This window comes from Magnolia sinica, chromosome 9, assembly GCF_029962835.1.
Source record: "Magnolia sinica isolate HGM2019 chromosome 9, MsV1, whole genome shotgun sequence".
In the NCBI taxonomy this organism is placed as follows: domain Eukaryota; kingdom Viridiplantae; phylum Streptophyta; class Magnoliopsida; order Magnoliales; family Magnoliaceae; genus Magnolia; species Magnolia sinica.
The window spans coordinates 56,512,502-56,534,428 of NC_080581.1; the positions used below are offsets into that span (position 1 = coordinate 56,512,502).

General features: G+C 35.9%; 1 protein-coding gene across 1 annotated transcript; it reads right to left on the reverse strand.

The window, feature by feature from the left end:
- Positions 1–7,532: 7,532 nt before the first annotated feature.
- LOC131254995 (putative pentatricopeptide repeat-containing protein At3g13770, mitochondrial) lies at positions 7,533–10,874 on the reverse strand. The gene is made up of 6 exons (XM_058255696.1): positions 10,500–10,874; positions 10,175–10,338; positions 9,651–9,822; positions 7,860–7,919; positions 7,705–7,762; positions 7,533–7,633 (listed from the first exon to the last, which is right to left on the reverse strand). Exons 1-6 carry the CDS (start codon positions 10,872–10,874, stop codon positions 7,533–7,535), a joined length of 930 nt encoding a protein of 309 aa, XP_058111679.1.
- Between the last annotated feature and the right edge of the window lie 11,053 nt (positions 10,875–21,927).

Genomic DNA, 21,927 nt, shown 5'->3' on the forward strand with positions numbered 1-21,927 from the left:
TCACCCTGAAATTTCAACAGCTTTGTATATTCCATCATCCTACAAACAGTCATGTCATTCATAAATTAGAATGCCCATTGGAGAAAAGAAAGACAGTGAAAGAAGTGCATCACGTATAACCACTTTTTTTCTTAATGAATTAAAATAAAAACTCAAAGAGGAATGAAATTGACACAAAAGAAATGGTCTCACCATATGATTATACGTTTAGGTTTAGGTTTAGGTTTAGGTTTAGGTTATAGGTTTAGGTTTAGGTTAGGCTATAAGTTATAATTAAGTTTAGGTTATAGGTTAAGGTTTAGGTTATAGGTTTTGGTTTAGGTTTAGGTTATGGTTTAGGTTTTAGGTTATAGCTTTTGGAAACTTGATTATATGTTAAGGTTTAGGTTTAGAAAATCGGGTTCGAGATCGGGTTTAGGTTTGGGTTTTCAAGTTTAGGTTTATGTTAGAGAGTTGAGATTAGGATTAGGTGTAGGTTTGGGTTTAAGGATTTGAGAATACATTTAGGTTTTAAGTTTAGGTTTAAGTTAAAGGTTTAAGGAAAGGTTATAAGTTTAGGTTAGGTTTAGGTTTAGGTTATAGGTTATAGCTTTAGGGAATTGAGAATGGGTTATGGTTTAGGGAAAGGTTAGGTTTAGGTAATAGGTTTTGGGATTTGGGAATAGTTTTAGGTTATAAGTATAGGTTTAGGTTAGGTTATAGGTTAAGGTTTAGAGATTTGAGTTTAGGCTATAGGTTTAGGTTTAGGTCTAGGTTTAGGTTTAGGGAATTGAGTTTAGGTTATAGGTTTAGGGAAAGGTTAGGTTTAGGTTATAGGTTTTGGGATTTGAGAATAGTTTTAGGTTATAAGTATAGGTTTAAATTAGGTTATAAGATAAGATTTAGAGATTAGAGTTTAGGTTATAGGATTAGGTTTAGGTTTAGGTTTAGGGATTTGAGTTTAGGTTATAGGTTTAGGTTTAGGTTTAGGTTTGGGTTTTGGGATTTGAGAATGGGTTCGGGTTTAGGTTATAGGTTTTGGTTTCGGTTTAGGTTATAGGTTTTGGGATTTGATAATGGGTTCGGGTTTAGGTTATAGGTTATAGGTTTTGGTTTTGGTTTAGGTTATAAGTTTTGGTTTTGGTTTAGGTTTAGGTTATAGGTTTTTAAGGTTTTGGTTTTGGTTTTTGGATTTAGGGGTTTTTGGATTTATAGGTTTTGGTTTTGGTTTTGGGAAATTAATAGGTTTTGATTTAGGTTATAGGTTTAGGTTTTAGGTTTTAGGTTTTGGTTTTGGTTTTGTTTAGGGAGTTGAATTTTTTGGTTTAAGGTTTAGGGAAAGGGTTAGGTTTTGGGATTTAGGTTTAAGGTTTGGGTTTTAAGGTTTAGGTTTAGGTTTAGGTTAAGGGGAATTGTTTAGGTTTAGATTTTAAGGTTTAGGTTTAGTTTTAGGAATTTGGGTTTTAAATTTAGGTTTAGGGGAAGGTTAGGGGTTTTAGGTTATTAGGTTTTTATTGGGGAATAGTTTTAGGTTATAAGGTTTAGGGGAAGGTTAGGTTTAGGTTAAGGTTTTGGGATTTGGGAATTTTTAGGTTATAAGTTAGGTTTAGGTTTAGGTTTAGGTTAAGGTTTTGGGATTTAAGAATGGATGGTTCGGTTTTTGGTTTTTGGTTTTGGTTTTTGGTTTTTGGTTTTTGGTTTTGGTTTTGGTTTTGGTTTTTTGTTTTGGTTTTTGGTTTTTGGTTTTGGTTTTGGTTTTTGGTTTTGGTTTTGGTTTTTGGTTTTGGTTTTGGTTTTTGGTTTTTGGTTTTGGTTTTGGTTTTGGTTTTGGTTTAAAGGGTTTTTATTTAGGTTATAGGTTTTGGTTATAGGTTATAGGTTTAGGTTAAAGGTTTTGGGATTTGAGAATGAGTTCAAGTTTAGGTTATAGGTTTTGGTTTTGGTTTAGGTTATAGGTTTTGGGATTTGGGAATAGTTTTAGGTTATAAGTATAGGTTTAGGTTAGGTTATAGGTTAAGGTTTAGGGATTTGAGTTTAGGTTATAGGATTAGGTTACGGTTTAGGTTTAGGTTATAGGTTTTGGGATTTGAGAATGGGTTCGGGTTTAGGTTATAGGTTTTGGTTTTGGTTATAGGTTTTGGTTTAGGTTATAGGTTTTTGAATTTGAGAATGGGTTCGAGTTTAGGTTATAGGTTTTGGTTTTGGTTTAGGTTATAGGTTTTGATTTAGGTTATAGGTTATAGGTTTATGTTAAGGTTTAGGTTTAGGTTAAAGGTTTTGGGATTTGAGAATGAGTTCAAGTTTAGGTTATAGGTTTTGGTTTTGGTTTAGATTATAGGTTTTGGTTTAGGTTATAGGTTTTGGAATTTGGGAATAGTTTTAGGTTATAAGTATATGTTTAGGTTAGGTTATAGGTTAAGGTTTAGGGATTTGAGTTTAGGTTATAGGATTAGGTTACGGTTTAGGTTTAGGTTATTGGTTTTAGGATTTGAGAATAAGTTTGGGTTTAGGTTATAGGTTTTGGTTTTAGTTTTGGTTATAGGTTTTGGTTTTGGTTATAGGTTTTTGAATTTGAGAATGGGTTCGAGTTTAGGTTTAGGTTAAAGGTTTTGGGATTTGAGAATGAGTTCAAGTTTAAGTTATAGGTTTTGGTTTTGGTTTAGGTTATAGGTTTTGGGATTTGAGAATGGGTTCGGGCTTAGGTTATAGGTTTTGGTTTTGGTTTAGGTTATAGGTTTTGATTTAGGTTATAGGTTATAGGTTTAGGTTAAGGTTTAGGTTTAGGTTATAGGTTTTGGGATTTGAGAATAGGTTCGGGTTTAGGTTATAGGTTTTGGTTTTGGTTTAGGTTATAGGTTTTGGGATTTGAGAATGGGTTCGGGTTTAGGTTATAAGTTTTGGTTTTGGTTTTGGTTTTGGTTATAGGTTTTTGAATTTGAAGATGGGTTATGGTTTAGGTTTAGGAAATCGGGTTCAGGTTCGGGATTGGGTTTAAGTTTGGGTTTTCAAGTTTAGGTTTAAGTTTAGGTTAGGGAGTTGAGATTAGGATTAGGTGTAGGTTTAGGTTTAGGGAATTGAGTTTAGGTTATAGGTTTAGGTAATAGGTTTTGGAATTTGGGAATAGTTTTAGGTTATAAATATAGGTTAAGGTTAGGTTATAGGTTAAGGTTTAGAGATTTGAGTTTAGGCTATAGGTTTAGGATTAGGTTTAGGTTTAGGTTTAGGGAATTGAGTTTAGGTTATAGATTTATGGAAAGGTTAGGTTTAGGTTATAGGTTTTGGGATTTGAGAATAGTTTTAGGTTATAAGTATAGGTTTAGGTTAAGTTATAAGTTAAGGTCTAGGGATTTGAGTTTAGGTTATAGGATTAGGTTTAGGTTTAGGTTTAGGGATTTGAGTTTAGGTTATAGGTTTAGGTTTAAGTTTTATGTTTAGGTTTAGGTTTAGGTTTGGATTTTGGAATTTGAGAATGGGTTCGGGTTTAGGTTATAGGTTTTGGTTTCGGTTTAGGTTATAGGTTTTGGTTTAGGTTATAGGTTTTTTGAATTTGAGAATGGGTTCGGGTTTAGGCTATAGGTTTTGATTTTGGTTTAGGTTATAGGTTTTGGTTTTGGTTATAGGTTATATGTTTTGATTTATGTTATAGGGTATAGGTTTAGGTTTTAGGTTTTAATTGTGGTTTTGATTTAGGTTATAGGTTATTGGTTTAGGTTAAGGTTTTAGGGAAAGGTAATAGGTTTTGATTTAGGTTATAGGTTATAGGTTTAGGTTTTAGGTTTAGGTTTAGGTTTAGGTTATAGGTTTTTGTTTTGGTTTTGGTTTTGGTTTAGGTTATAAGTTTTGGGATTTGAGAATGGGTTCGGGCTTAGGTTATAGGTTTTGGTTTTGGTTTTGGTTATAGGTTTTGGGATTTGAGAATGGGTTCGGGTTTAGGTTATAAGTTTTGGTTTTGGTTTAGGTTTAGGTTATATGTTTTTGGATTTGAGGATGGGTTATGGTTTAGGTTTAGGAAATTGGGTTCAGGTTCGGGATTGGGTTTAAGTTTGGGTTTTCAAGTTTAGGTTTAGGTTTAGGTTAGGGAGTTGAGATTAGGATTAGGTGTAGGTTTTGCTTTAGGGAATTGAGTTTAGGTTATAGGTTTAGGGAAATGTTAGGTTTAGGTAATAGGTTTTGGGATTTGGGAATAGTTTTAGGTTATAAGTATAGGTTTAGGTTAGGTTATAGGTTAAGGTTTAGGGATTTGAGTTTAGGCTATAGGTTTAGGTTTAGGTCTAGGTTTAGGTTTAGGGAATTGAGTTTAGGTTATAGGTTTAGGGAAAGGTTAGGTTTAGGTTATAGGTTTTGGGATTTGAGAATAGTTTTAGGTTATAAGTATAGGTTTAGGTTAGGTTATAAGTTAAGGTTTAGGGATTTGAATTTAGGTTATAGGATTAGGTTTAGGTTTAGGTTTAGGGATTTGAGTTTAGGTTATAGGTTTAGGTTTAGGTTTAGGTTTTATGTTTAAGTTTGAGTTTTGGGATTTAAGAATAGGTTCGGGTTTAAGTTATAGGTTTTGGTTTTGGTTTTGGTTATAGGTTTTGGTTTTGGTTTTGGTTATAGGTTTTTGAATTTGAGAATGGGTTCGAGTTTAGGTTATAGGTTTTGGTTTTGGTTTAGGTTATAGGTTTTGGTTTTAGTTTTGATTATATGTTTTGATTTAGGTTATAGGTTATAGGTTTAGGTTTTAGGTTTTGGGTTTTGGTTGTGGTTTTGATTTAGGTAATAGGTTATAGGTTTAGGTTAAGGTTTTAGGGAAAGGTAATAAGTTTTTATTTAGGTTATAAGTTATAGGTTTAGGTTTTAGGTTTAGGTTTAGGTTTTGATTTATGTTTAGGCTATAGGTTTAGGTTTATGTTATAAGTTTTGAGATTTGAGAATGGGTTCAGGTTTAGGTTATAGGTTTTGGTTTAGGTTATATGTTTAGGTTTAGGTTATAGGTTTTGGGATTTGAGAATGGGTTCGGGCTTAGGTTATAGGTTTTGGTTTTGGTTTTGGTTATAGGTTTTGGGATTTGAGAATGGGTTCGGGTTTAGGTTATAAGTTTTGGTTTAGGTTTAGGTTTAGGTTTAGGTTATAGGTTAAGGTTTTAGGTCATAGGTTTTGGTTTAGGTTAAGGTTATAGGTATAGGTTAAGGTTTAGGTTTAGGTTTAAGTTTAGATTATAAGATATAGGTTTAGGGAATTGAGAATAGGTTAAGGTTTAGGTTTAGGTTTTGGGTTTAGGTTTAGGTTTTAGGTTTTAAGTTAAGGTTTAGGTTTAGGTTAAGGTTGAGGTTTAGGTTATACGTTAAGGTTTTAGGTCATAGGTTTTGGTTTAGGTTAAGGGTATGGTCCCTGCAAATATAAACACGGCCATCCAACGCAAATGCCAGGCCGCTCCAATTTTCCATAAAAATGGAGCAACTTCATCATGGTCATAATAAGCGGTTCCCTCTTTCCGGGAAACCCCGCTCTTAGAATAGCTCGGCCTTTTTTCCGCTCCATTAATTTTGATCAAATACATAAACACGGCCTGTCCCAATGGCTAGGCCCCTCCAATGCTGTCCATAGGAAATGGACAACTTCATCATGGTCATAATAGCGGTTCCCACCTTCCAGGGACCCCCGCTCATCCGGATAGCTCCGATGCACATCCGGGTCTACTCCATTAATTTTGAGCAAATTTAATGGAGCAAATATGTAACCACTTGGTCCAAATACTTACTTTATAAAAGAAAATCTCCCCTGTTTTCTCAAATTTTTCATTTCGATCTTTTTTAGCCCAAATCCACGTCAATGCATGAGAATCATGCATAAACATGGATTTTAAGCAAAATACAGGAGGAAAATTACAACATAGATATCATGCACACGATATCACATAATGTATTGTTTGATGAACTACACATGTGCATTCTTGACAAGAGATGTACCAGATGCTTGAATCTGAAATATGCAGCTCCAACCCTCCCACATGCAACATCCACCTGAAAGAATGCACATAACCGTCATGCTTGAGTAATCAATATACGAATGTACAAGCAAAACTATAAAATCAGAGATACTCACTGCATTTTCAAGATCTCCTCCATAGTTGACGATTCATTCTAAAGCCCTTCTCCTTCCTCCTTTACCCGAGCTTGGCACCGGCAATGCAAGGAGTTGCATTGGCGGAGTTAAAAAAGGGCTTATGCTCCATCAAGAAACCCTATAAGCTACTAAGAAATTTCCAAACCATAGTAACAGATGATTGATTTGCAGGATGAAGGAAATCCATATTAAATCAATCAGTACAAGGAAAAAAAACAAATAGATTATGGTTGCTACAAATATAATCAACAAAAATGGCAATATCTTTGCATTGTTGTATATCAAGAAGCTTCACAGTATGCTAGAAATTCATCACTCACAGTAATAGATAATCAAAATAGCTATAAAAAAAACTGTAACTTGTTTATATAAAATATTGAAGTTACAATCCATAAATGGTTTACCTCTGATTCTTGAAATTCAAAATGTTTAGTAGTTCCAATCATGAAAGATTCAAATTGCCACTTGAGTTCTTTGGAATCCATACAACAAAGAAACCCAACTTCAATTCAATGAAAATAAAGAATTATGCATGAAAAAATGTTAAAAAATTGAACATTTTTCTATGGCACTCTTGCTTTGCGCCAAAGCCTTAGCTCTTCCGATAAGCTTCACGTCAAATTAATGTGTATAATAACCATCAGTCATTTTTCAGCAATGATTCAGAATAAGAAAGAAAGAACAACCACAACCATCATACAAAGGTGTAAGACATGCAAAGTTGTAGGTTATAGAAAACAAGAATCATGAGATAAGTGAGAGTGAATCAGCATACCTTCTGCGAGAAGTTTATACAACTTTCTTTGGTATAATGCTAGCTTATAAAGAATACAAGACAAGCATTTCCCTGCGGGTGTTCACTTTAATAAAAGGAAAAAGGATGCAGAAAAATCTGTATCGTTCACTCATCAGATGGGCCCACAAGCTACCAAACAAATCCAAAAAAGAAAATCTTGGTTGTGCCATCTATCTTGTTACATACACTGAACCATTAAGTATAGAAGTAATTCCTAGTAGGCAAAAGATCCTTGGAGCTTATAGAGATTTATTTAACCTAGAATGTTAAATACAAAATCCCAAATAATGCCCAAACAAAGGTTTGACTCAATATTTATGGAAGTTTTATGACAATTTAAACATAAGGCACAATACCAAATTGAAGAATAAATTAAGTATTGTACTGCTAAACAGATCAATACATTTTATTTTCAAAGAACTATCAATGCAAGAAATCTCTACTTGAACACAATGCCCAAACCTTTCAAAGTCTTATGCAACTTTCATCATTTTATTAAATCAAAGTCAAAGAAATAAAGCAAATCATGTTCAATTTAAAGAAGATGATCCACTTTTGCATGACATCCACTCTGAGCAGTTGTTCCAGCTATTGTTGTGAAATGGGTCGAAAAATTTAAGATTTTCAGTGACCACATCCCAAAAAAAAATCAATCGACATACCCCAAAATCATGCCTTTGAGCGATAAAGGATTGATCACAATAAAAGCATCAAGACAACGAGGGATTTCAAAATCCAGAAACACGGATGCTAACAAGATCCATCAAATCAAACATGCGAAACTATAAAAGAACCGAGGCAAGTTACATTTCCATGTTTACCTGCAGTAGTAAGCATGTCCTGAGTAATTCCATGTCTTGGTTGCACCAAAGCAATTAGCTAATTATTCCAAAGGAGTTACAAGAGATTTAGAAGGACCATGAATCAATTTTTCATGAACAGTGACATATAATGCAAAGGAGTTTTGAGACAGTACCTGTATTGCAATAATGAACTCTGAAACCAAGAAAATCTTCAAATTCACAATAGCCCACACCTTTAGCAGCAAATTGACCAATTAATAGGACAATACAAGTAAAACTTAAGTAACAAGAATGGATGAAAAACAACATAAATTATCATTTTATTCCATCTGTAACTGAAATTTTGCATGACAGAAGGAAGAAACATTCATATAGAAAACCAAGAAATTATACTTGGACACTCGTACTCGGAGGAACCTTGCAAAGTTAAATGATGAACTTTATAAAGTCCACCAAATCATGACTCGCAATATACAAGAAGTTTTTGGTGTCGGTGAAAAATTGGATCGTAAGTTCATCCTGATGTTTTTCTTTTACATGGGCTCGGTCATTATGTATTAATGATTTGTCTTAGGCATTGTTTGTTTGTTTTGCAAATTTTGTGGAGTGAAACAGCTTTGTGTTTGTAGATGATAAGTAACACCAAATCAAACAGCTAGACAAGGCTTCAAAAAGCTTAGATCCCTACAATGCTAAAGTATGGAGAACAAATCCCAAATCAAAGAAAGTGCCTTACTAATCCCAATGCAACTCTATATGTTCTTTCAAAAGATAAAGTCCAAACAAATCTGAATCAGATAGACTAACAAGTCTGAGAAAGCAGTCAAAGAAGGCAAAACATGGAAGCAAAGCACCTCAACTAATTCAGTATTATGTACAATTCCACTTCCATGAGGAGGAAATACATCTTATAGGCTTATAGCAATACAAAATGTTCAGTTGGGGGGTTAGCCCAACAATATGAATGAAGTGGGGGCTGGCTGTGGTTATTTGTTCTTTCATGAATTGAAATAATTACTATTCAGTTCATTAGAAAATCCAAACACAAGCTGAGCCAAGTGTAAATATGCGCTGTTTGGCGAATCCTGAGCCCGTGATATTGAAATACAAAAAACTTCCAAGCCACTTACAAGCATATGCTGTTTGGATGAGCTTATGTTTCTGATTTCAGCTGGTCCTTTGTGACTTACAATCCAACAGGCAACAGCTCCCTTGATAGAGAGAGCTTCAGGACTACAAGATGGCACGCTCCCCATCGGGAATGAGATAAAATAGCTATACATGGAGTAACAAAAATGCAATGGGGATTTTTCAATCAGAGTGTCAAGGGTTAGAGAGAGAAGATTTAGGTTTGTTGTCAAATTAAAGCTAAAGGGACCTTCAGAACAACGGAAAACTGGTTCCTTCAGAAAAAATAAAAAGAAAAAGAAAGCTGTGATTCCACAAGGAAAACTTACTAAACAAATGAGCAGAGACAACAGAGAAAGAAGGTGCTCTGTAATTTAAAGGACAAAAAAAAAATGTACTCATAACATAGAACATAATCATATAATTATAGACTTTTTTCTACAAGAATGGCAACATGGAATCCTTACTGGACATAGGGGTATCATGCATCTGAACACCTAATAGACTATCATCTTAAAGTGATAAAACACCGAAGAAATCCTCGCTGATAGCATGGACAAATTAGAAAAGATACTGTAAAGAACAAGAGGCAGCAACATCATATGAACATTTCTGAAACTCTGAAAGTGCAGAACTTTCTCAAAAACACTAATACTTCCAATGAAAAACAAAATCAAACTTTGGGAAGATAGCAACTTTAGAAACCATTACCAACAAACAACAGTTCGAACAAAGAATAAGAGAATAACTGAGAACTACTAGAATAAATGAAATACAGCATACAAAATGGCAAGGGAAAAGCAACGTCACCAAGAGTCGCTCGACCTGATCCTCACCATTAACTCAAGCCGTTTAACCACTAACAATGATTCTTCAGCTTTCTCTTTAGCCAGTGCAGCCTCTGTTTCAGCATGTTGCTTAGCAAGGTCTGCAGATTCCAGGGCGACCTCCAACTGCTTCAGATGAGCACTGATCTCACCTAACTTTATCATGCTATCAATTAGCTCTCTGCATCACATACAAAAGAATCCAATGATATATGAGAAAGTCTAAAAGCATGTGCACACCCAAAGTTCAAGCGATATCTAAAAACCTCACAAGCTCAGACACCACCAAGCAAGCTAATTATTTGTATGGAATGTTATTTAAAAGCAAATTTTGCTCCTTCAACCTAAATTAAGTTTTTTTATCGACCCCAGACCCAATTCATTCAAACATATGGTGCAAAGTCATTAAAGTATATATGCCATGATCACAACTGCATCAGCCAGCAACTGGCAGCACTCTTATCCATTTTAAAGCTAACCCAAACATGGCAAGATATGTATTTGACAATATTGTAACAAGGGAAAGGACATACTTCTGTAAACTGGCAAATTTTCTGGGTATATCATCAGAACATGAAACATCAGGGATCTCTTTCAGCATTAATTTCCAAGACATCAGTTCATCCTCCAACTTCCTTACATTCAGCTGGACCACTTGTAGTTCAAGTAAATCCTTTTCTGCCCTCTCTCTGCGGCTCTGTTCAACGAAAAAGAAGATGACCAATAGTATAATATTCAAGATATTAGCATGGAAAACCTGATGTGTGGAACTTCCTGATCTTTTAGCTACTGCAATTGTGCCCACATGTCTGCGAATTCTTCTCATCATTCTCTTCTCCACAAAAATCACCAGACAACCCAATATAACCCCTTCCCCAAACCACCACTAACAATGCCCATGCAACTGCATTGGTAAAATGTAACCACTGCATTGGTGACAAATAGATCAGAATCAAAGCCATGCCGAAGCACAGAAGCGTGAATCTCCTTACCCAATATCGGATGCGGAAGCGGCACCAACGACAAGGCTTTCAAGAGGGAGGAGATGGTGAAACTGTCAGGTTTAAGGGCGGGTTTGAATGATGCCAAGGACGAGAAGAGCCTAAGGGCTTCGGAGTGCTGGTCATGTGAAGAATAGGCAATGAGCATGGCGTTGAAAGAGAAGATATTTCTGTGGGGAATTTCATCGAACACCTTGCGGGCGTGATGGATTTGGCCGGATTTGGAGTACATGGAAACGAGCTTTGAGGCGAGGAAGTTTTCGGGGATGACCGAGAGGAGGATGAGCCGGGCATGGATCTACTTTCCCTGGAAGAAGAAGTTGTGGTTAGCGCAGTGCTGTAAGAGATGGCCGCAAGCCCGGTAGTCGAAGAAGCCATTAGAGTCGATGAGAAAGAGAGAGAGAGAGGTGTGGATTTTGGGGGTAGAGAGGACGTGCAACTTTGGGGATTTTCGGATTTTGGGGGTAGAAAGGGCGCGCGATTTTGGGGATTTCCAGATTTTGGGGAGAGATGGAGGGACGCGGTTAGCTAGGGAAACGGATTGACTACTCTCCCTGACACCACCCAATGGCTGGTGGTCGGTGGTTTTTGGGCCCCACCATGATGTATGTGTGTCATCCATTCCGTCCACATATTTTTATAAATCATTTTACAATATGAGTAATAAAATGAGGTATATCCAAATATCAAGTGGACCACGTTACAGGAAACAGTGTTGAATGAGGGTCGACCATTACAAACATTTTGGGGCCATAAAAGTTTTGGATCGAGCTGTTCTTTGGTTTTTCTATTCATCTGGGCATGTATTACCTAATCAACAGATTGGATGTCAAATAAACAAACTAATGGGCCTTATGAGGATTTGAATGGTGGATATCCAATCACTATTGTTTTCATGTGTTATTGTCCACGTGAGATTTATATCCATCTCATGTTTGAGGTCAACTCATAAAATGATATGAAAAAATGGATGAACAGAATGGATGAAATGCATACATGATGGTGGGGCCCTCAGAGCACTGACCACTAGCCACGAAGCTAGTGGCGGGGGGAGTAGCCAATCCATTTCTGTTAGCTACAGAGGACAAAAGTGGCCTACGTCCTACCCCTGCTCGGACCATGATCGGTCCATCAGGGCTCTGTGAGGCCCACCGTTATGTAATGATTTTATTCACACTGTTAATCTATTTTATTACATCTATATACAGTAGTATGCAAAAATTGAGGCAGGTCCACGGCTCTAGTAAGCCACACCAAAGGAAGCATCAGTGATAATGATGCACACGGTTGAAACCTTTGGAAGGGCCACCATGATGTATTTTTTACCATCTAACCTATTCATAAGGTCATGTAGACCCGGATAAAGTGAAAACACAAATATCAACTTGATTAGAAACTTCTGCAGGTCTCACCAAGTTTTTAATGATGAGAGTTTAATCCCCACTTTGTGGTCAACTTAAGCATTGGTTCCAACTAATTTTTGGGTTCAGGCCCTAACATTATTTGTAAATATGGATGGACGGTGTGGATAAAAATCTTACATCAATATGGGCCCCACATAGCCCTATTTAGACGAATCAGGTGGGGTAGGAGGAATCCGCTTCCATAACAACTGGGCTCGTGGCAGAAGCAGATTGGCCAGTGTACCTCACACCAGCTATCTAGTTGCTGTATTGATGTTAGCAAGTTCTGAGGGTCTAATTATAATATATGTCTTATATCCAAACCATCCATCCATTTCTCAAGCTCATATTAAGGCTTGAGACGAAAAATAAGACAGATCTAACTATCAAGTGGACCACACTACAAAAAGCAACGAGGGATTGAACGTCTACCATTGAAAACCTTTTAGGGCCACAGAAGTTTTGGATCAATGTGAAATTTAGATCAATCTGATCTTTGTTTTTTCCCTTTATCAGGGCCTATATGATCTAATCAACAGATTGGGTGTCAAATAAACAATACGATGGGCCTTATGAGGATTTTAATGGTGGATATCCAATCAATATTGTTTTCTTACGATGTGGTCCACTTTAGATTTATATCCCTATCACTTTTTTTAATCAAGCCCTAAAATGATCTGTACAAATGGATGAAATACATACATCATGGTGGGCCCATAGAACACCAAACACCAGCCACCGGGCTCTATTCAATGCCGTTCTCCTGCTGTATGTATTCGGATTCATGTTACCAAGAACCTCTCATAGCAGGTGTTATAGTCTAAATGATATTGATAGGTCCAAGGTAGAGACACCTGAAACATTCTTATCGCACGAGCTTACAGAAATTGTTTTCTGTCGTACTGAACGGAATGTCTGTCGTAAAGAATGGAATTGTAGTCTTATCGAACGGAATGGTAAGCAGGGAATCCAAAGGTTTGACCTCTAAACTAGAAAACTCAGGAATGCAATGCCTCACACAAATTGGGTCACTCGATCATTTGAAAATTCGCCGAGAACAAACAAAAACAAAAAAAGGAACTAATTCAGTTTTGGAATGAGTTTTACAATGATTTATTTCTTAAGGGTGCGCTTATATACACAGTACACAACAACTTAAGTGGTCTCCACTACAGATTTTTATCTCCCTCATTCTTTGGCTCATGACTTAAAATGATATCTCAAAATGATTTCTCAAAATGGATGGACGGCTCATGACTTAAAATGATATCTCAAAATGGATGAACGGTGGTCTCCACTCTGCTTACGGCTTCGATATGACTCCTTTTTGGATCAACCCTTAAAATGATTCGTTAAAATGAATGGACGGAGTGGATCAGTAACATACATCATGATGGGCCCCAAAATCTAAGCACTTTCCCCCATCACCGGCCCCTAAAACAAATCCCTTTTAATCCTCCCACGTGCGCACCTCCATTGAGTGTCAACGGTGCTGTGCTGAACACTGAATTTTCTAAAATATATAGTGTCTTATTACATACACACACAGAGATAGATATATATGGTGAAAATAATAAAAATGAGAGGAAATCCTGAAAACTAATGATGTTAGGATATATGATTAGTAGATATAATCCTAAAATCTAGACTGATCAAATTGTCTAAAAACTTCTAGGGCCTCTAAGAAATTTTAAATAGTAGAGGTTCAATCACATTATTTCCTATGGTGTGGTCCACTTGAGCTTTGGATGTTATCTGTTAACACGGATGGATGGAGTGGATAAAATAAATAAATAACAGTGGACCCCACGGAGTTTACTCTGGTAAGGACTTTTTGAGGCCCACCACAATTTATGTGTTATATCTAATCCGTCCATCTATTTTGAAATATAATTTTAGGCTGTCATTCCATAAAACGAGGTATATCGAAGGCTCAAGTGGACCACATGGTAAGAAATAATGGAGATTAAATCACACGTGATTCCTATGGTGTGGTCCACTTGGGCCTTCAATATATTTGAATTTTGGGATCATTCACTAAATGTATTTATAAAAATGAATGGACGGAAGGGATAGACCATATACATCACGGTGGGCCCCACTTAGGTACTCAATCCATGCCCAAAATAATTGGGCGCGCACTGAAAAGAGAGCCGCGCGCCCAAATCTCTCTCTCTCTCTGCCTAAAACCGATTCTCCCTCTTTATGCCCAAAACCCTCTCCCTCCCTCTATCTCTCTCTCTCTCTCCCTCTCTCTCAATCATCCCATTTTCAAAGCCCTAGCATTTTCCAGCTTTGAAAATCTTGCTGGAGAATTACTTGGGTTTCGATGGCATTGCAGATTGCGATGATGGGTGATGATGGAATTGGAGTCTGTGATTGATAAGGCGGAGATGACTCCGGTCGATATCAGTGAGATCTTGATCAAGAACAGGATAGACAGGGAGAAGGCAATGGCGGAATTGCTCGAGGCATTGAAGAGCCGTGCTGAGAGGCCACGGAGAAGGCGATCGGTGATTGTGGGAGACAATGGCAATGAGAATTTTGGCCTGTTTTGAAGAGGAGAAAAGATAGAGAGGGATTGAGAGTTTTTGTTTTTTGGATTTTTGAAATTTGGGTGGTGGGGCTTTTTTGCCAGAACTGTAAGAACCTTCTCTCTGATTTTTTTTTAGTAGTTTATATTTTGTCTTTTGTTTGTTTGATCTTTGAATTTAATAAAAAATTATATAATATAATATTTGATATTATCTATGAATTTGCATTTGCATCTTGCTGAATTTGTTTTTTTTTTTTCCTTTCTTTTTTAAATTCTTATATTAAACAGTTCATGTTATTCTAGAATCAATCTGATTGGACATTGAAATCTGCACCCGCATATTTTATAAATCCAACCCATCTTTCCAGTTGTTGTGATATAGTAGTACAACTCTTCTAATGTTTACTTACCAAAAGTAGAAACTAGTGCTATTGGAAAAGTGCTATCTTCTTATTAATTTTTATATTTTTATATTTATGTCATTTTATAATCAATCCACACCATCTACTTCTCATATCATCATGTCGATAGGTGTTGATATCTACACCCACCCTTTTTTCAAAAATCCATCCTTTTCTTTCCAATTTTGTGCAGTAGTACAATTAGTGCTGTTGGGAAATCTTATAAAGTATTGTTTTATATAGTTCATGTCATTCCTAGAATCAATCAACGCCATGTATATCTTCTATCATGATGTTGATATGTACATCCACCCATTTTATAATTCCACCATATTATTTCCAGTTTCATGATTTAATGGTACAGCTTTTCTAGTGTTACATACCGAAAAGTAGAAACTGGTGCTATGATATCTACACCCACCTCTATGATATCTACACCCACCTGTTTTATGAATCTACCCCATTATTTTAGTTTTTGTGATATATTCGTGCAACTTTTTTACAAGATAAAATTAATGGAGAATTGTTAGGGTGGAATATTGGATCATTTAATTATTTGTGAAAAATCATAATAAAATTTTCATTAATCTGCTCAATTTTCAACTGGCACTTGCGCAGAATTTGACTTTGGCTGTAGCAGACACCACTTAATTTAATATTGAAAGCATGTAGAGATTTTTTTCTAGAGTAAAATAAAAATATAGTTCTCATTAATCTGCTACATTTTTCAACAGGTAATGGCGTGGAATTGAACTTTTGAACTAGCAAAAATTTCTTAATTTGAATTTTAAAGCGTGTCGATTTTTTGAGCTCCATTTTTAAAGGGAACTCTTGGTTCTGTGGCTTGAGAGGAAATGAGCTCCTTTGTGAAGTCGATGAGGATTATATACGAGATGACTTCAATTTATGTGGACTGCAAGGACAGGTTCCCTATTATGATTATGCCTTGGATATGATCTTGGATGATCACTCTTTGAGTGGATGATTTTAGTCACTAAATCTTAGTACTAATGTGTATACAATTGCCATTGATGGCTGCAGGTATCAGGATATTGCATCTGGGCTCATAGATCTCTCCATTATCACTTGCATGCAACTTGCAGATAACCTCTGGAATTAGAACTAATAGACTATATTTGCATTTTGCAACTTTCAGGTATCGAATCTGTTCATATGTGGGAGGGTGAGGTAAGAATACCATGCATACTGAGTTATATCATTAACTGATATTTTATGACCAATTCAACCATCAGATTAATGTGAATGAGCCTCAATGACATATCATATGTGCATCAAAATAGATTAATCGCACATATGGTATGCTGTGAAGCTTGTTATTCTGGCTATCAGGTTTGTTTTTCCTTCTTTTTTTTTTATGTTTAACTTTTCTTTTATATACATTCAAGGGAATGGTCAGACACTTGGAGCTGATGAGATCGACAATCCCTTTGGTTGGGAATGGTCAGACACTTCATAGTACACTAAAAGCGGTTGCACTGATCTGAATTTATTTTGCTCGTACAGTTGTATGTGCCAAGATAAAGTTCAAAATGTGAATATACAACTCATTTCTAAGGTTTCAATGGTTGATCTTTTTATAAACATTTGCTGCACGGGCATGTCAAATTGTGCTTTGAAAATACGGCTGATTCAATTTTGGGTCATTGAGTTTTGATTGATTGATTTATGCATCAAGGCTACTAAGAAGTCAGTTCTCAGTCACTATCTGCGTCTAGTGCTGCAGACTCAAGAGGTAACAGTGAAGCTGGAAAAGAAGCTAGAGGATTTGCATATAGAATCATTAGATCTACACATGCATGCCTTAGCTCAGATATTCACATCTCATGTTCTATTTATTTATAATTTTTTATTTTCAGATAATCTCTATAATAAAATGTGTCACTTCATAAAATTAGCAATTTTTTTTTCTTTTCTTTTGAATGTGGATGGTTGGAATATATTTAAAATCTTTAGTTTTACGAATGCATGCCTTAAATAAGATTTTCACATCTCGTTTTCTATTTATTTATAGTTATTGGGACTGTGCACCAGTTGTCACTAGATTGTTGAGCAATGAGCCAAAAATGATAGAGATTGGACTGCTCTAGTCCATGTTCTGATTGAGAACTTGATTTCCATGCAAGAAAAGGTCAATGACAACTGCTGTATTTTTTGGCGATGGCTCTGTTCTAGCTATATTGCTGCAGAAGATATTGTCATTTTATGGGACCTAGACACAAATGTTCTTGTAGCTGTAATTGGAGAGACTCTTACAGTGATCGAATTGTGTTGTGTGTGCAAAGAAGACATTTAATAGCTGTAATTGGAGAGACCCTACAACTTTGCATGTCTTACACTTGTGTATGTTTATTCCTTCTCCTTCACCTCTGTATGTTGGTTCTTTCTTTCTTATTCTGGATCATTGCTGAAAAATTATTGATGGTTATCATACACATTAATTTGACGTGAAAGCTTACTAGAAGAGATGTGGCCTTGGTGCAAAGAAAGAGTGCCATAGAAAAAGGTTCATTTTTTTTTTTTTTGTGTTTTTTCATGCAGAACTCTTTATTTTCATTGATGATTTCATTGAATTAAAGTTGCATTTCTTTGGAAATTGGTTTGGGATCTGTTTGATAGTATTTTGATATTTGATAAGTTGAATTCTTAAAGAAGTGATGACGAAGAAAAGGAGGAGGTTAATTGATAAACAGCCCAATGGCAGTAGTGGAGGTGATTCAAGTGGGAGCCATGATCTTGAAACACAACTCAAGCTTTATGGTACAGATTTCAAAGAACTCAAGTGGTTTTTTCTTTTCTTTTCCTTTTTTTTAACACCTTTCTTTTTGGAAGACTCTGAAATGGCATTTGGTTGTTTTGTTTCTTCAAATTTGGCTCTCCAATGCTAGAAAATGGTAGCTTTCATTTCAGGTTTTTAAATTCCTAGGGCCTCAACTGCAAAAATTCAGAACCCAAATCCAATTGTTGATTTTTGGATTCAAAATTATTGGGCGTTTAGAGAGCCAAAGTTTCTATGACCTAAAAACATAGATGACTTGACCTTTTGTTGTGTAGATGTACAAAGAAATTAAAGAGCTAATTCAACAGCGAGATCTTGCTTAATCTCATCTCAAGGGCTCATCTCTTTTTCTCAACATTTTTCAGGTAACTTAGTGCCTTTTTCTAGAACTATATCATTATCTCTTAGTGAAATTGGTTGTTGGTATACGAGAGGCACCATTATTATAATTTCTATTATACAATCACTATCCATGAGTTTAAGTGACAATAAGGAATCATGCACCAGTTGTAAATTCAGACTACCACTATGAGAACTACGGATTTGCTTTTCAACACTAAACAACTCTAAAACTTCTGCCTTTGCTGTTAGAGACTGTGGATAAAATATATGAACACAATCCCCATCAAAATCCGCACCTAGGGGAGTACAAATAAGAGGATTGATCTTAACAGTATGGTCGTCATGCACATAGACAAAAAATGCTTGTAATGAATGTTTATGAGTACTAGGTGGCCTATTAATGAAAACAATGTCTCCGTCCATAATATGTCTATTTATGATTTGACCAACTTTCAAATCTGATTTAGTTTACTTTGATTCTCTTTTTTTCAATTCGGTTTTGAAAAATTTGAATGTTAGAGAAGTGCTACTGTGATTTGTCTGGATGTATTTAAGTGACTATTTTGCAAGGTGTCCCGTATCGGTATCGGTTGGCGTAACGGTGCCCTCTGAAACCGATACGGATACGGGGGCGTAACGGCGCAATTTTTTTTTTTTGCCAAAAAAATATGAAAAAATATGGATTAAATCCAGAATATTTTAAGCATTCCAAATATGCATTCATTTATAAATTGGAACGTGTTTATGGTGGTGTAATGGTCCACTCTTTGGTGAGAAGTTGTATCGGACTGTCTAATTAATTTTTTAACCAGGTAACTTGAATTTAACTACAAAATTCATATATTTAATTTTTTAAATATGTAATTTATATACTTAACATCTTGATATCATTTCTCCCAATAGTTCTTTAAAAAAATGAAATTAAATTCAGGTAGATGGCGTTGCCAATTTGGGGCTGACTTGGAGGACCAATTTATTCTCCAAATCAACCTCAAATTCATGCCATTTATTGTCATTATCCCACTTATAAATTGGTGGACATTTATTGGATAGTGAATCATTAAAAAAAAATAAAAAATCAAAAGGCCCTATTTTAAAAAATAAAAGTTCACAAATTAACAATTAAAACTATTCAAATAATTTGATTTCGGCATTGTGAGTTAGCAATTGCAGTCCATAATTTAATTGTTAAATTTCAAGTTAATATATGTCTCGTGTACAATTTTTTAAGGCTTGAATTAGGAGGGACTTGGATGTAAAGTGCAGCACACGTGTTAAAGTTTTTTGGGCCTCACCCGTGATGAATGTGTTATATCTACACCATCCATCCATTTTGCCAAATAATTTTAGGGCATGAGCCCAAAAATGAGGCACATTCAAAGCTCGGGTGAATTGCACAGTAAGAAACAATAATAATTAAACATTCATCGTTAAAAATTTGTTGGGGGCTAGAAAAGTTTTAGATCAAGCTGGCATGTGTGTTTTCCCTTCATCCACGTCAATATGACCCAATTAATATGTTAGATTGAAAATAAACATTACAGTGGATTTTAGGAAATTTTTAATGGTGAGCATTCTGTAACCACTATTTCCTATGGTGTGGTCCCCCTGAGATTTGGATATTACTAATTTTTTGAATCCTGACTTAAAATGATGTGGCAAAATGGATGGACGATATGGATAAAACATATATATTATGGTAGGGCTCACTCGGGTCTGATCTGATTGGATGGAAAATAAACGTGACTGTGCGCCCTACAAATTATTTAATCGTGAAAATCATTATCCCTGCTGCTATTTTTGGTGTGGTCCAGATGATCTCCTGATATAATTCATTTTTCGGCGGGTGCTCTAAAATGATCTCTGAAAATAGGTGAACGGTGTAGATATAATAAATACATCACTGTGGAGCCCATATAACTTTGATCTCCTTTGAACCGTTCGTACAACTCGGAGCTCGAGGAGTGTAAGGCTCGTCTTTGCGTGACACGTACCTACAGCAGTCACCGCTGCAAATAAAAAAAAAAGGAGAGAGGGAAACGAAAAGAAAAAAAGAGGGAAAGAAAGAAAAGAAAAAAAGAGGGAAAGGGGGGAAGAAGAGATTGAGAGAGCGAGAGAGAGAGAGAGAGTGAGAGAGAGAGAGAGGAAGAAGAAGAAGAAGAAAAGGAAGTAGAGCAGCCGCAGCCGCAGCCGGGCGCAGCCGCAGCCGCAGCCGCAGCCGCAGCCGCAGCTGCTTGAGAAGAAGAAGAAGAAGAAGAAGAAGAAGAAGAAAAAAGAGAAGAAGAAGAAGAAAAGAAAGGGAAAAAGGTAAGGTTTTTTTGTTTTTTGTTTTTTGTTTTTTTTTTTTTTCAGGGCCCGTAACAGCCGTTACGGGTCTGTAACGGCCGTTATGGCCCGTAACGGCCCCGTAACTGCCGTTACAGTCACAGAAATCCATAATGGCCGTTTCGACCCCGTATCGCATAACGGGTCCCACCGTTACCGTTACGTATCGGCCGTTACGGCCGATACGTAACCGATTTGGGATACCCTGCTATTTTGTGTGTTCTCTACACCATAATGAAGGACGACAGCTGGTTACAGAAAGTTGTGAGGTGCATTGGACACAGAAGGCTGAAGGAGATCTAATAGTCCAATGCTCCTGAGCTTTCACAAAGACCATTTTTCCTGGAGAGTTGAAGAGCTAATTGGGTGCCTCTTCGCATTTATGTATTTTGTTATATGGGACACGAAGATGGAGCAGGAATTCTAATAGGTTCACTTGCAGGATTGTCCATCTTAGCTTTAGTAGTCTAAAATAACTTGTTTTCCATTCCAACCTATAACTCAACCTAAACCTATACTTATAATTTAAACCTGTTCTCAAATCCCAAAACCTATACTTATAACCTAAACATAAACCTTAACCTAAACTCAAATCCCTAAACCTTAACTTATAACCCAACCTAAACCTATACTTATAACGTAAACCCAAACCTAAACCTAAACTCAAATTCCTAAACCTTAACCTATAACCCAACCTAAACCTATACTTATAACCTAAACCTGTTCTCAAATCTCAAAACCCATAACCTAAACCTAAACCTTAACCTAAACCTATAACCTAAACCCGAACCCGAACCCGAATCCCTAAACCTTAACTTAAACCTAAACCTATAACTTAAACCTAAACTCAAATCCCTAAACCTTAACCTATAACCCAACCTAAACCTATTCTCAAATCCCAAAACCTATACTTATAACCTAAATCTAAACTCAAATCCCTAAACCCTAACCTATAACCCAACCTAAACCTATACTTATAACCTAAACCTATTCTCAAATCCCAAAACCTATACTTATAACCTAAACCTAAACCTTAATCTAAACTCAAATCCCTAAACCTTAACCTATAACCCAACCTAAACCTATACTTATAACCTAAACCTATTCTCAAATCCCAAAGCCTATACTTATAACCTAAACCTAAACCTTAACCTAGACTGAAATCCCTAAACCTTAACCTATAACCCAACCTAAACCTATACTTATAACCTAAACCTATTCTCAAATCCCAAAACCTATACTTATAACTTAAACCTAAACCTTAACCTATAACCTAACCTAAACCTATATTTATAACCTAAACCTATTCTCAAATCCCAAAACCTATACTTATAACCTAAACCTAAACCTTAACCTAAACTCAAATCCCTAAACCTTAACTTATAACCCAACCTAAACCTATACTTATAACCTAAACCTATACTTATTTTTTATTTAAGGTTTCTAGATGCAAGTTTTATATTCGAATTTCTAAGGTCAGT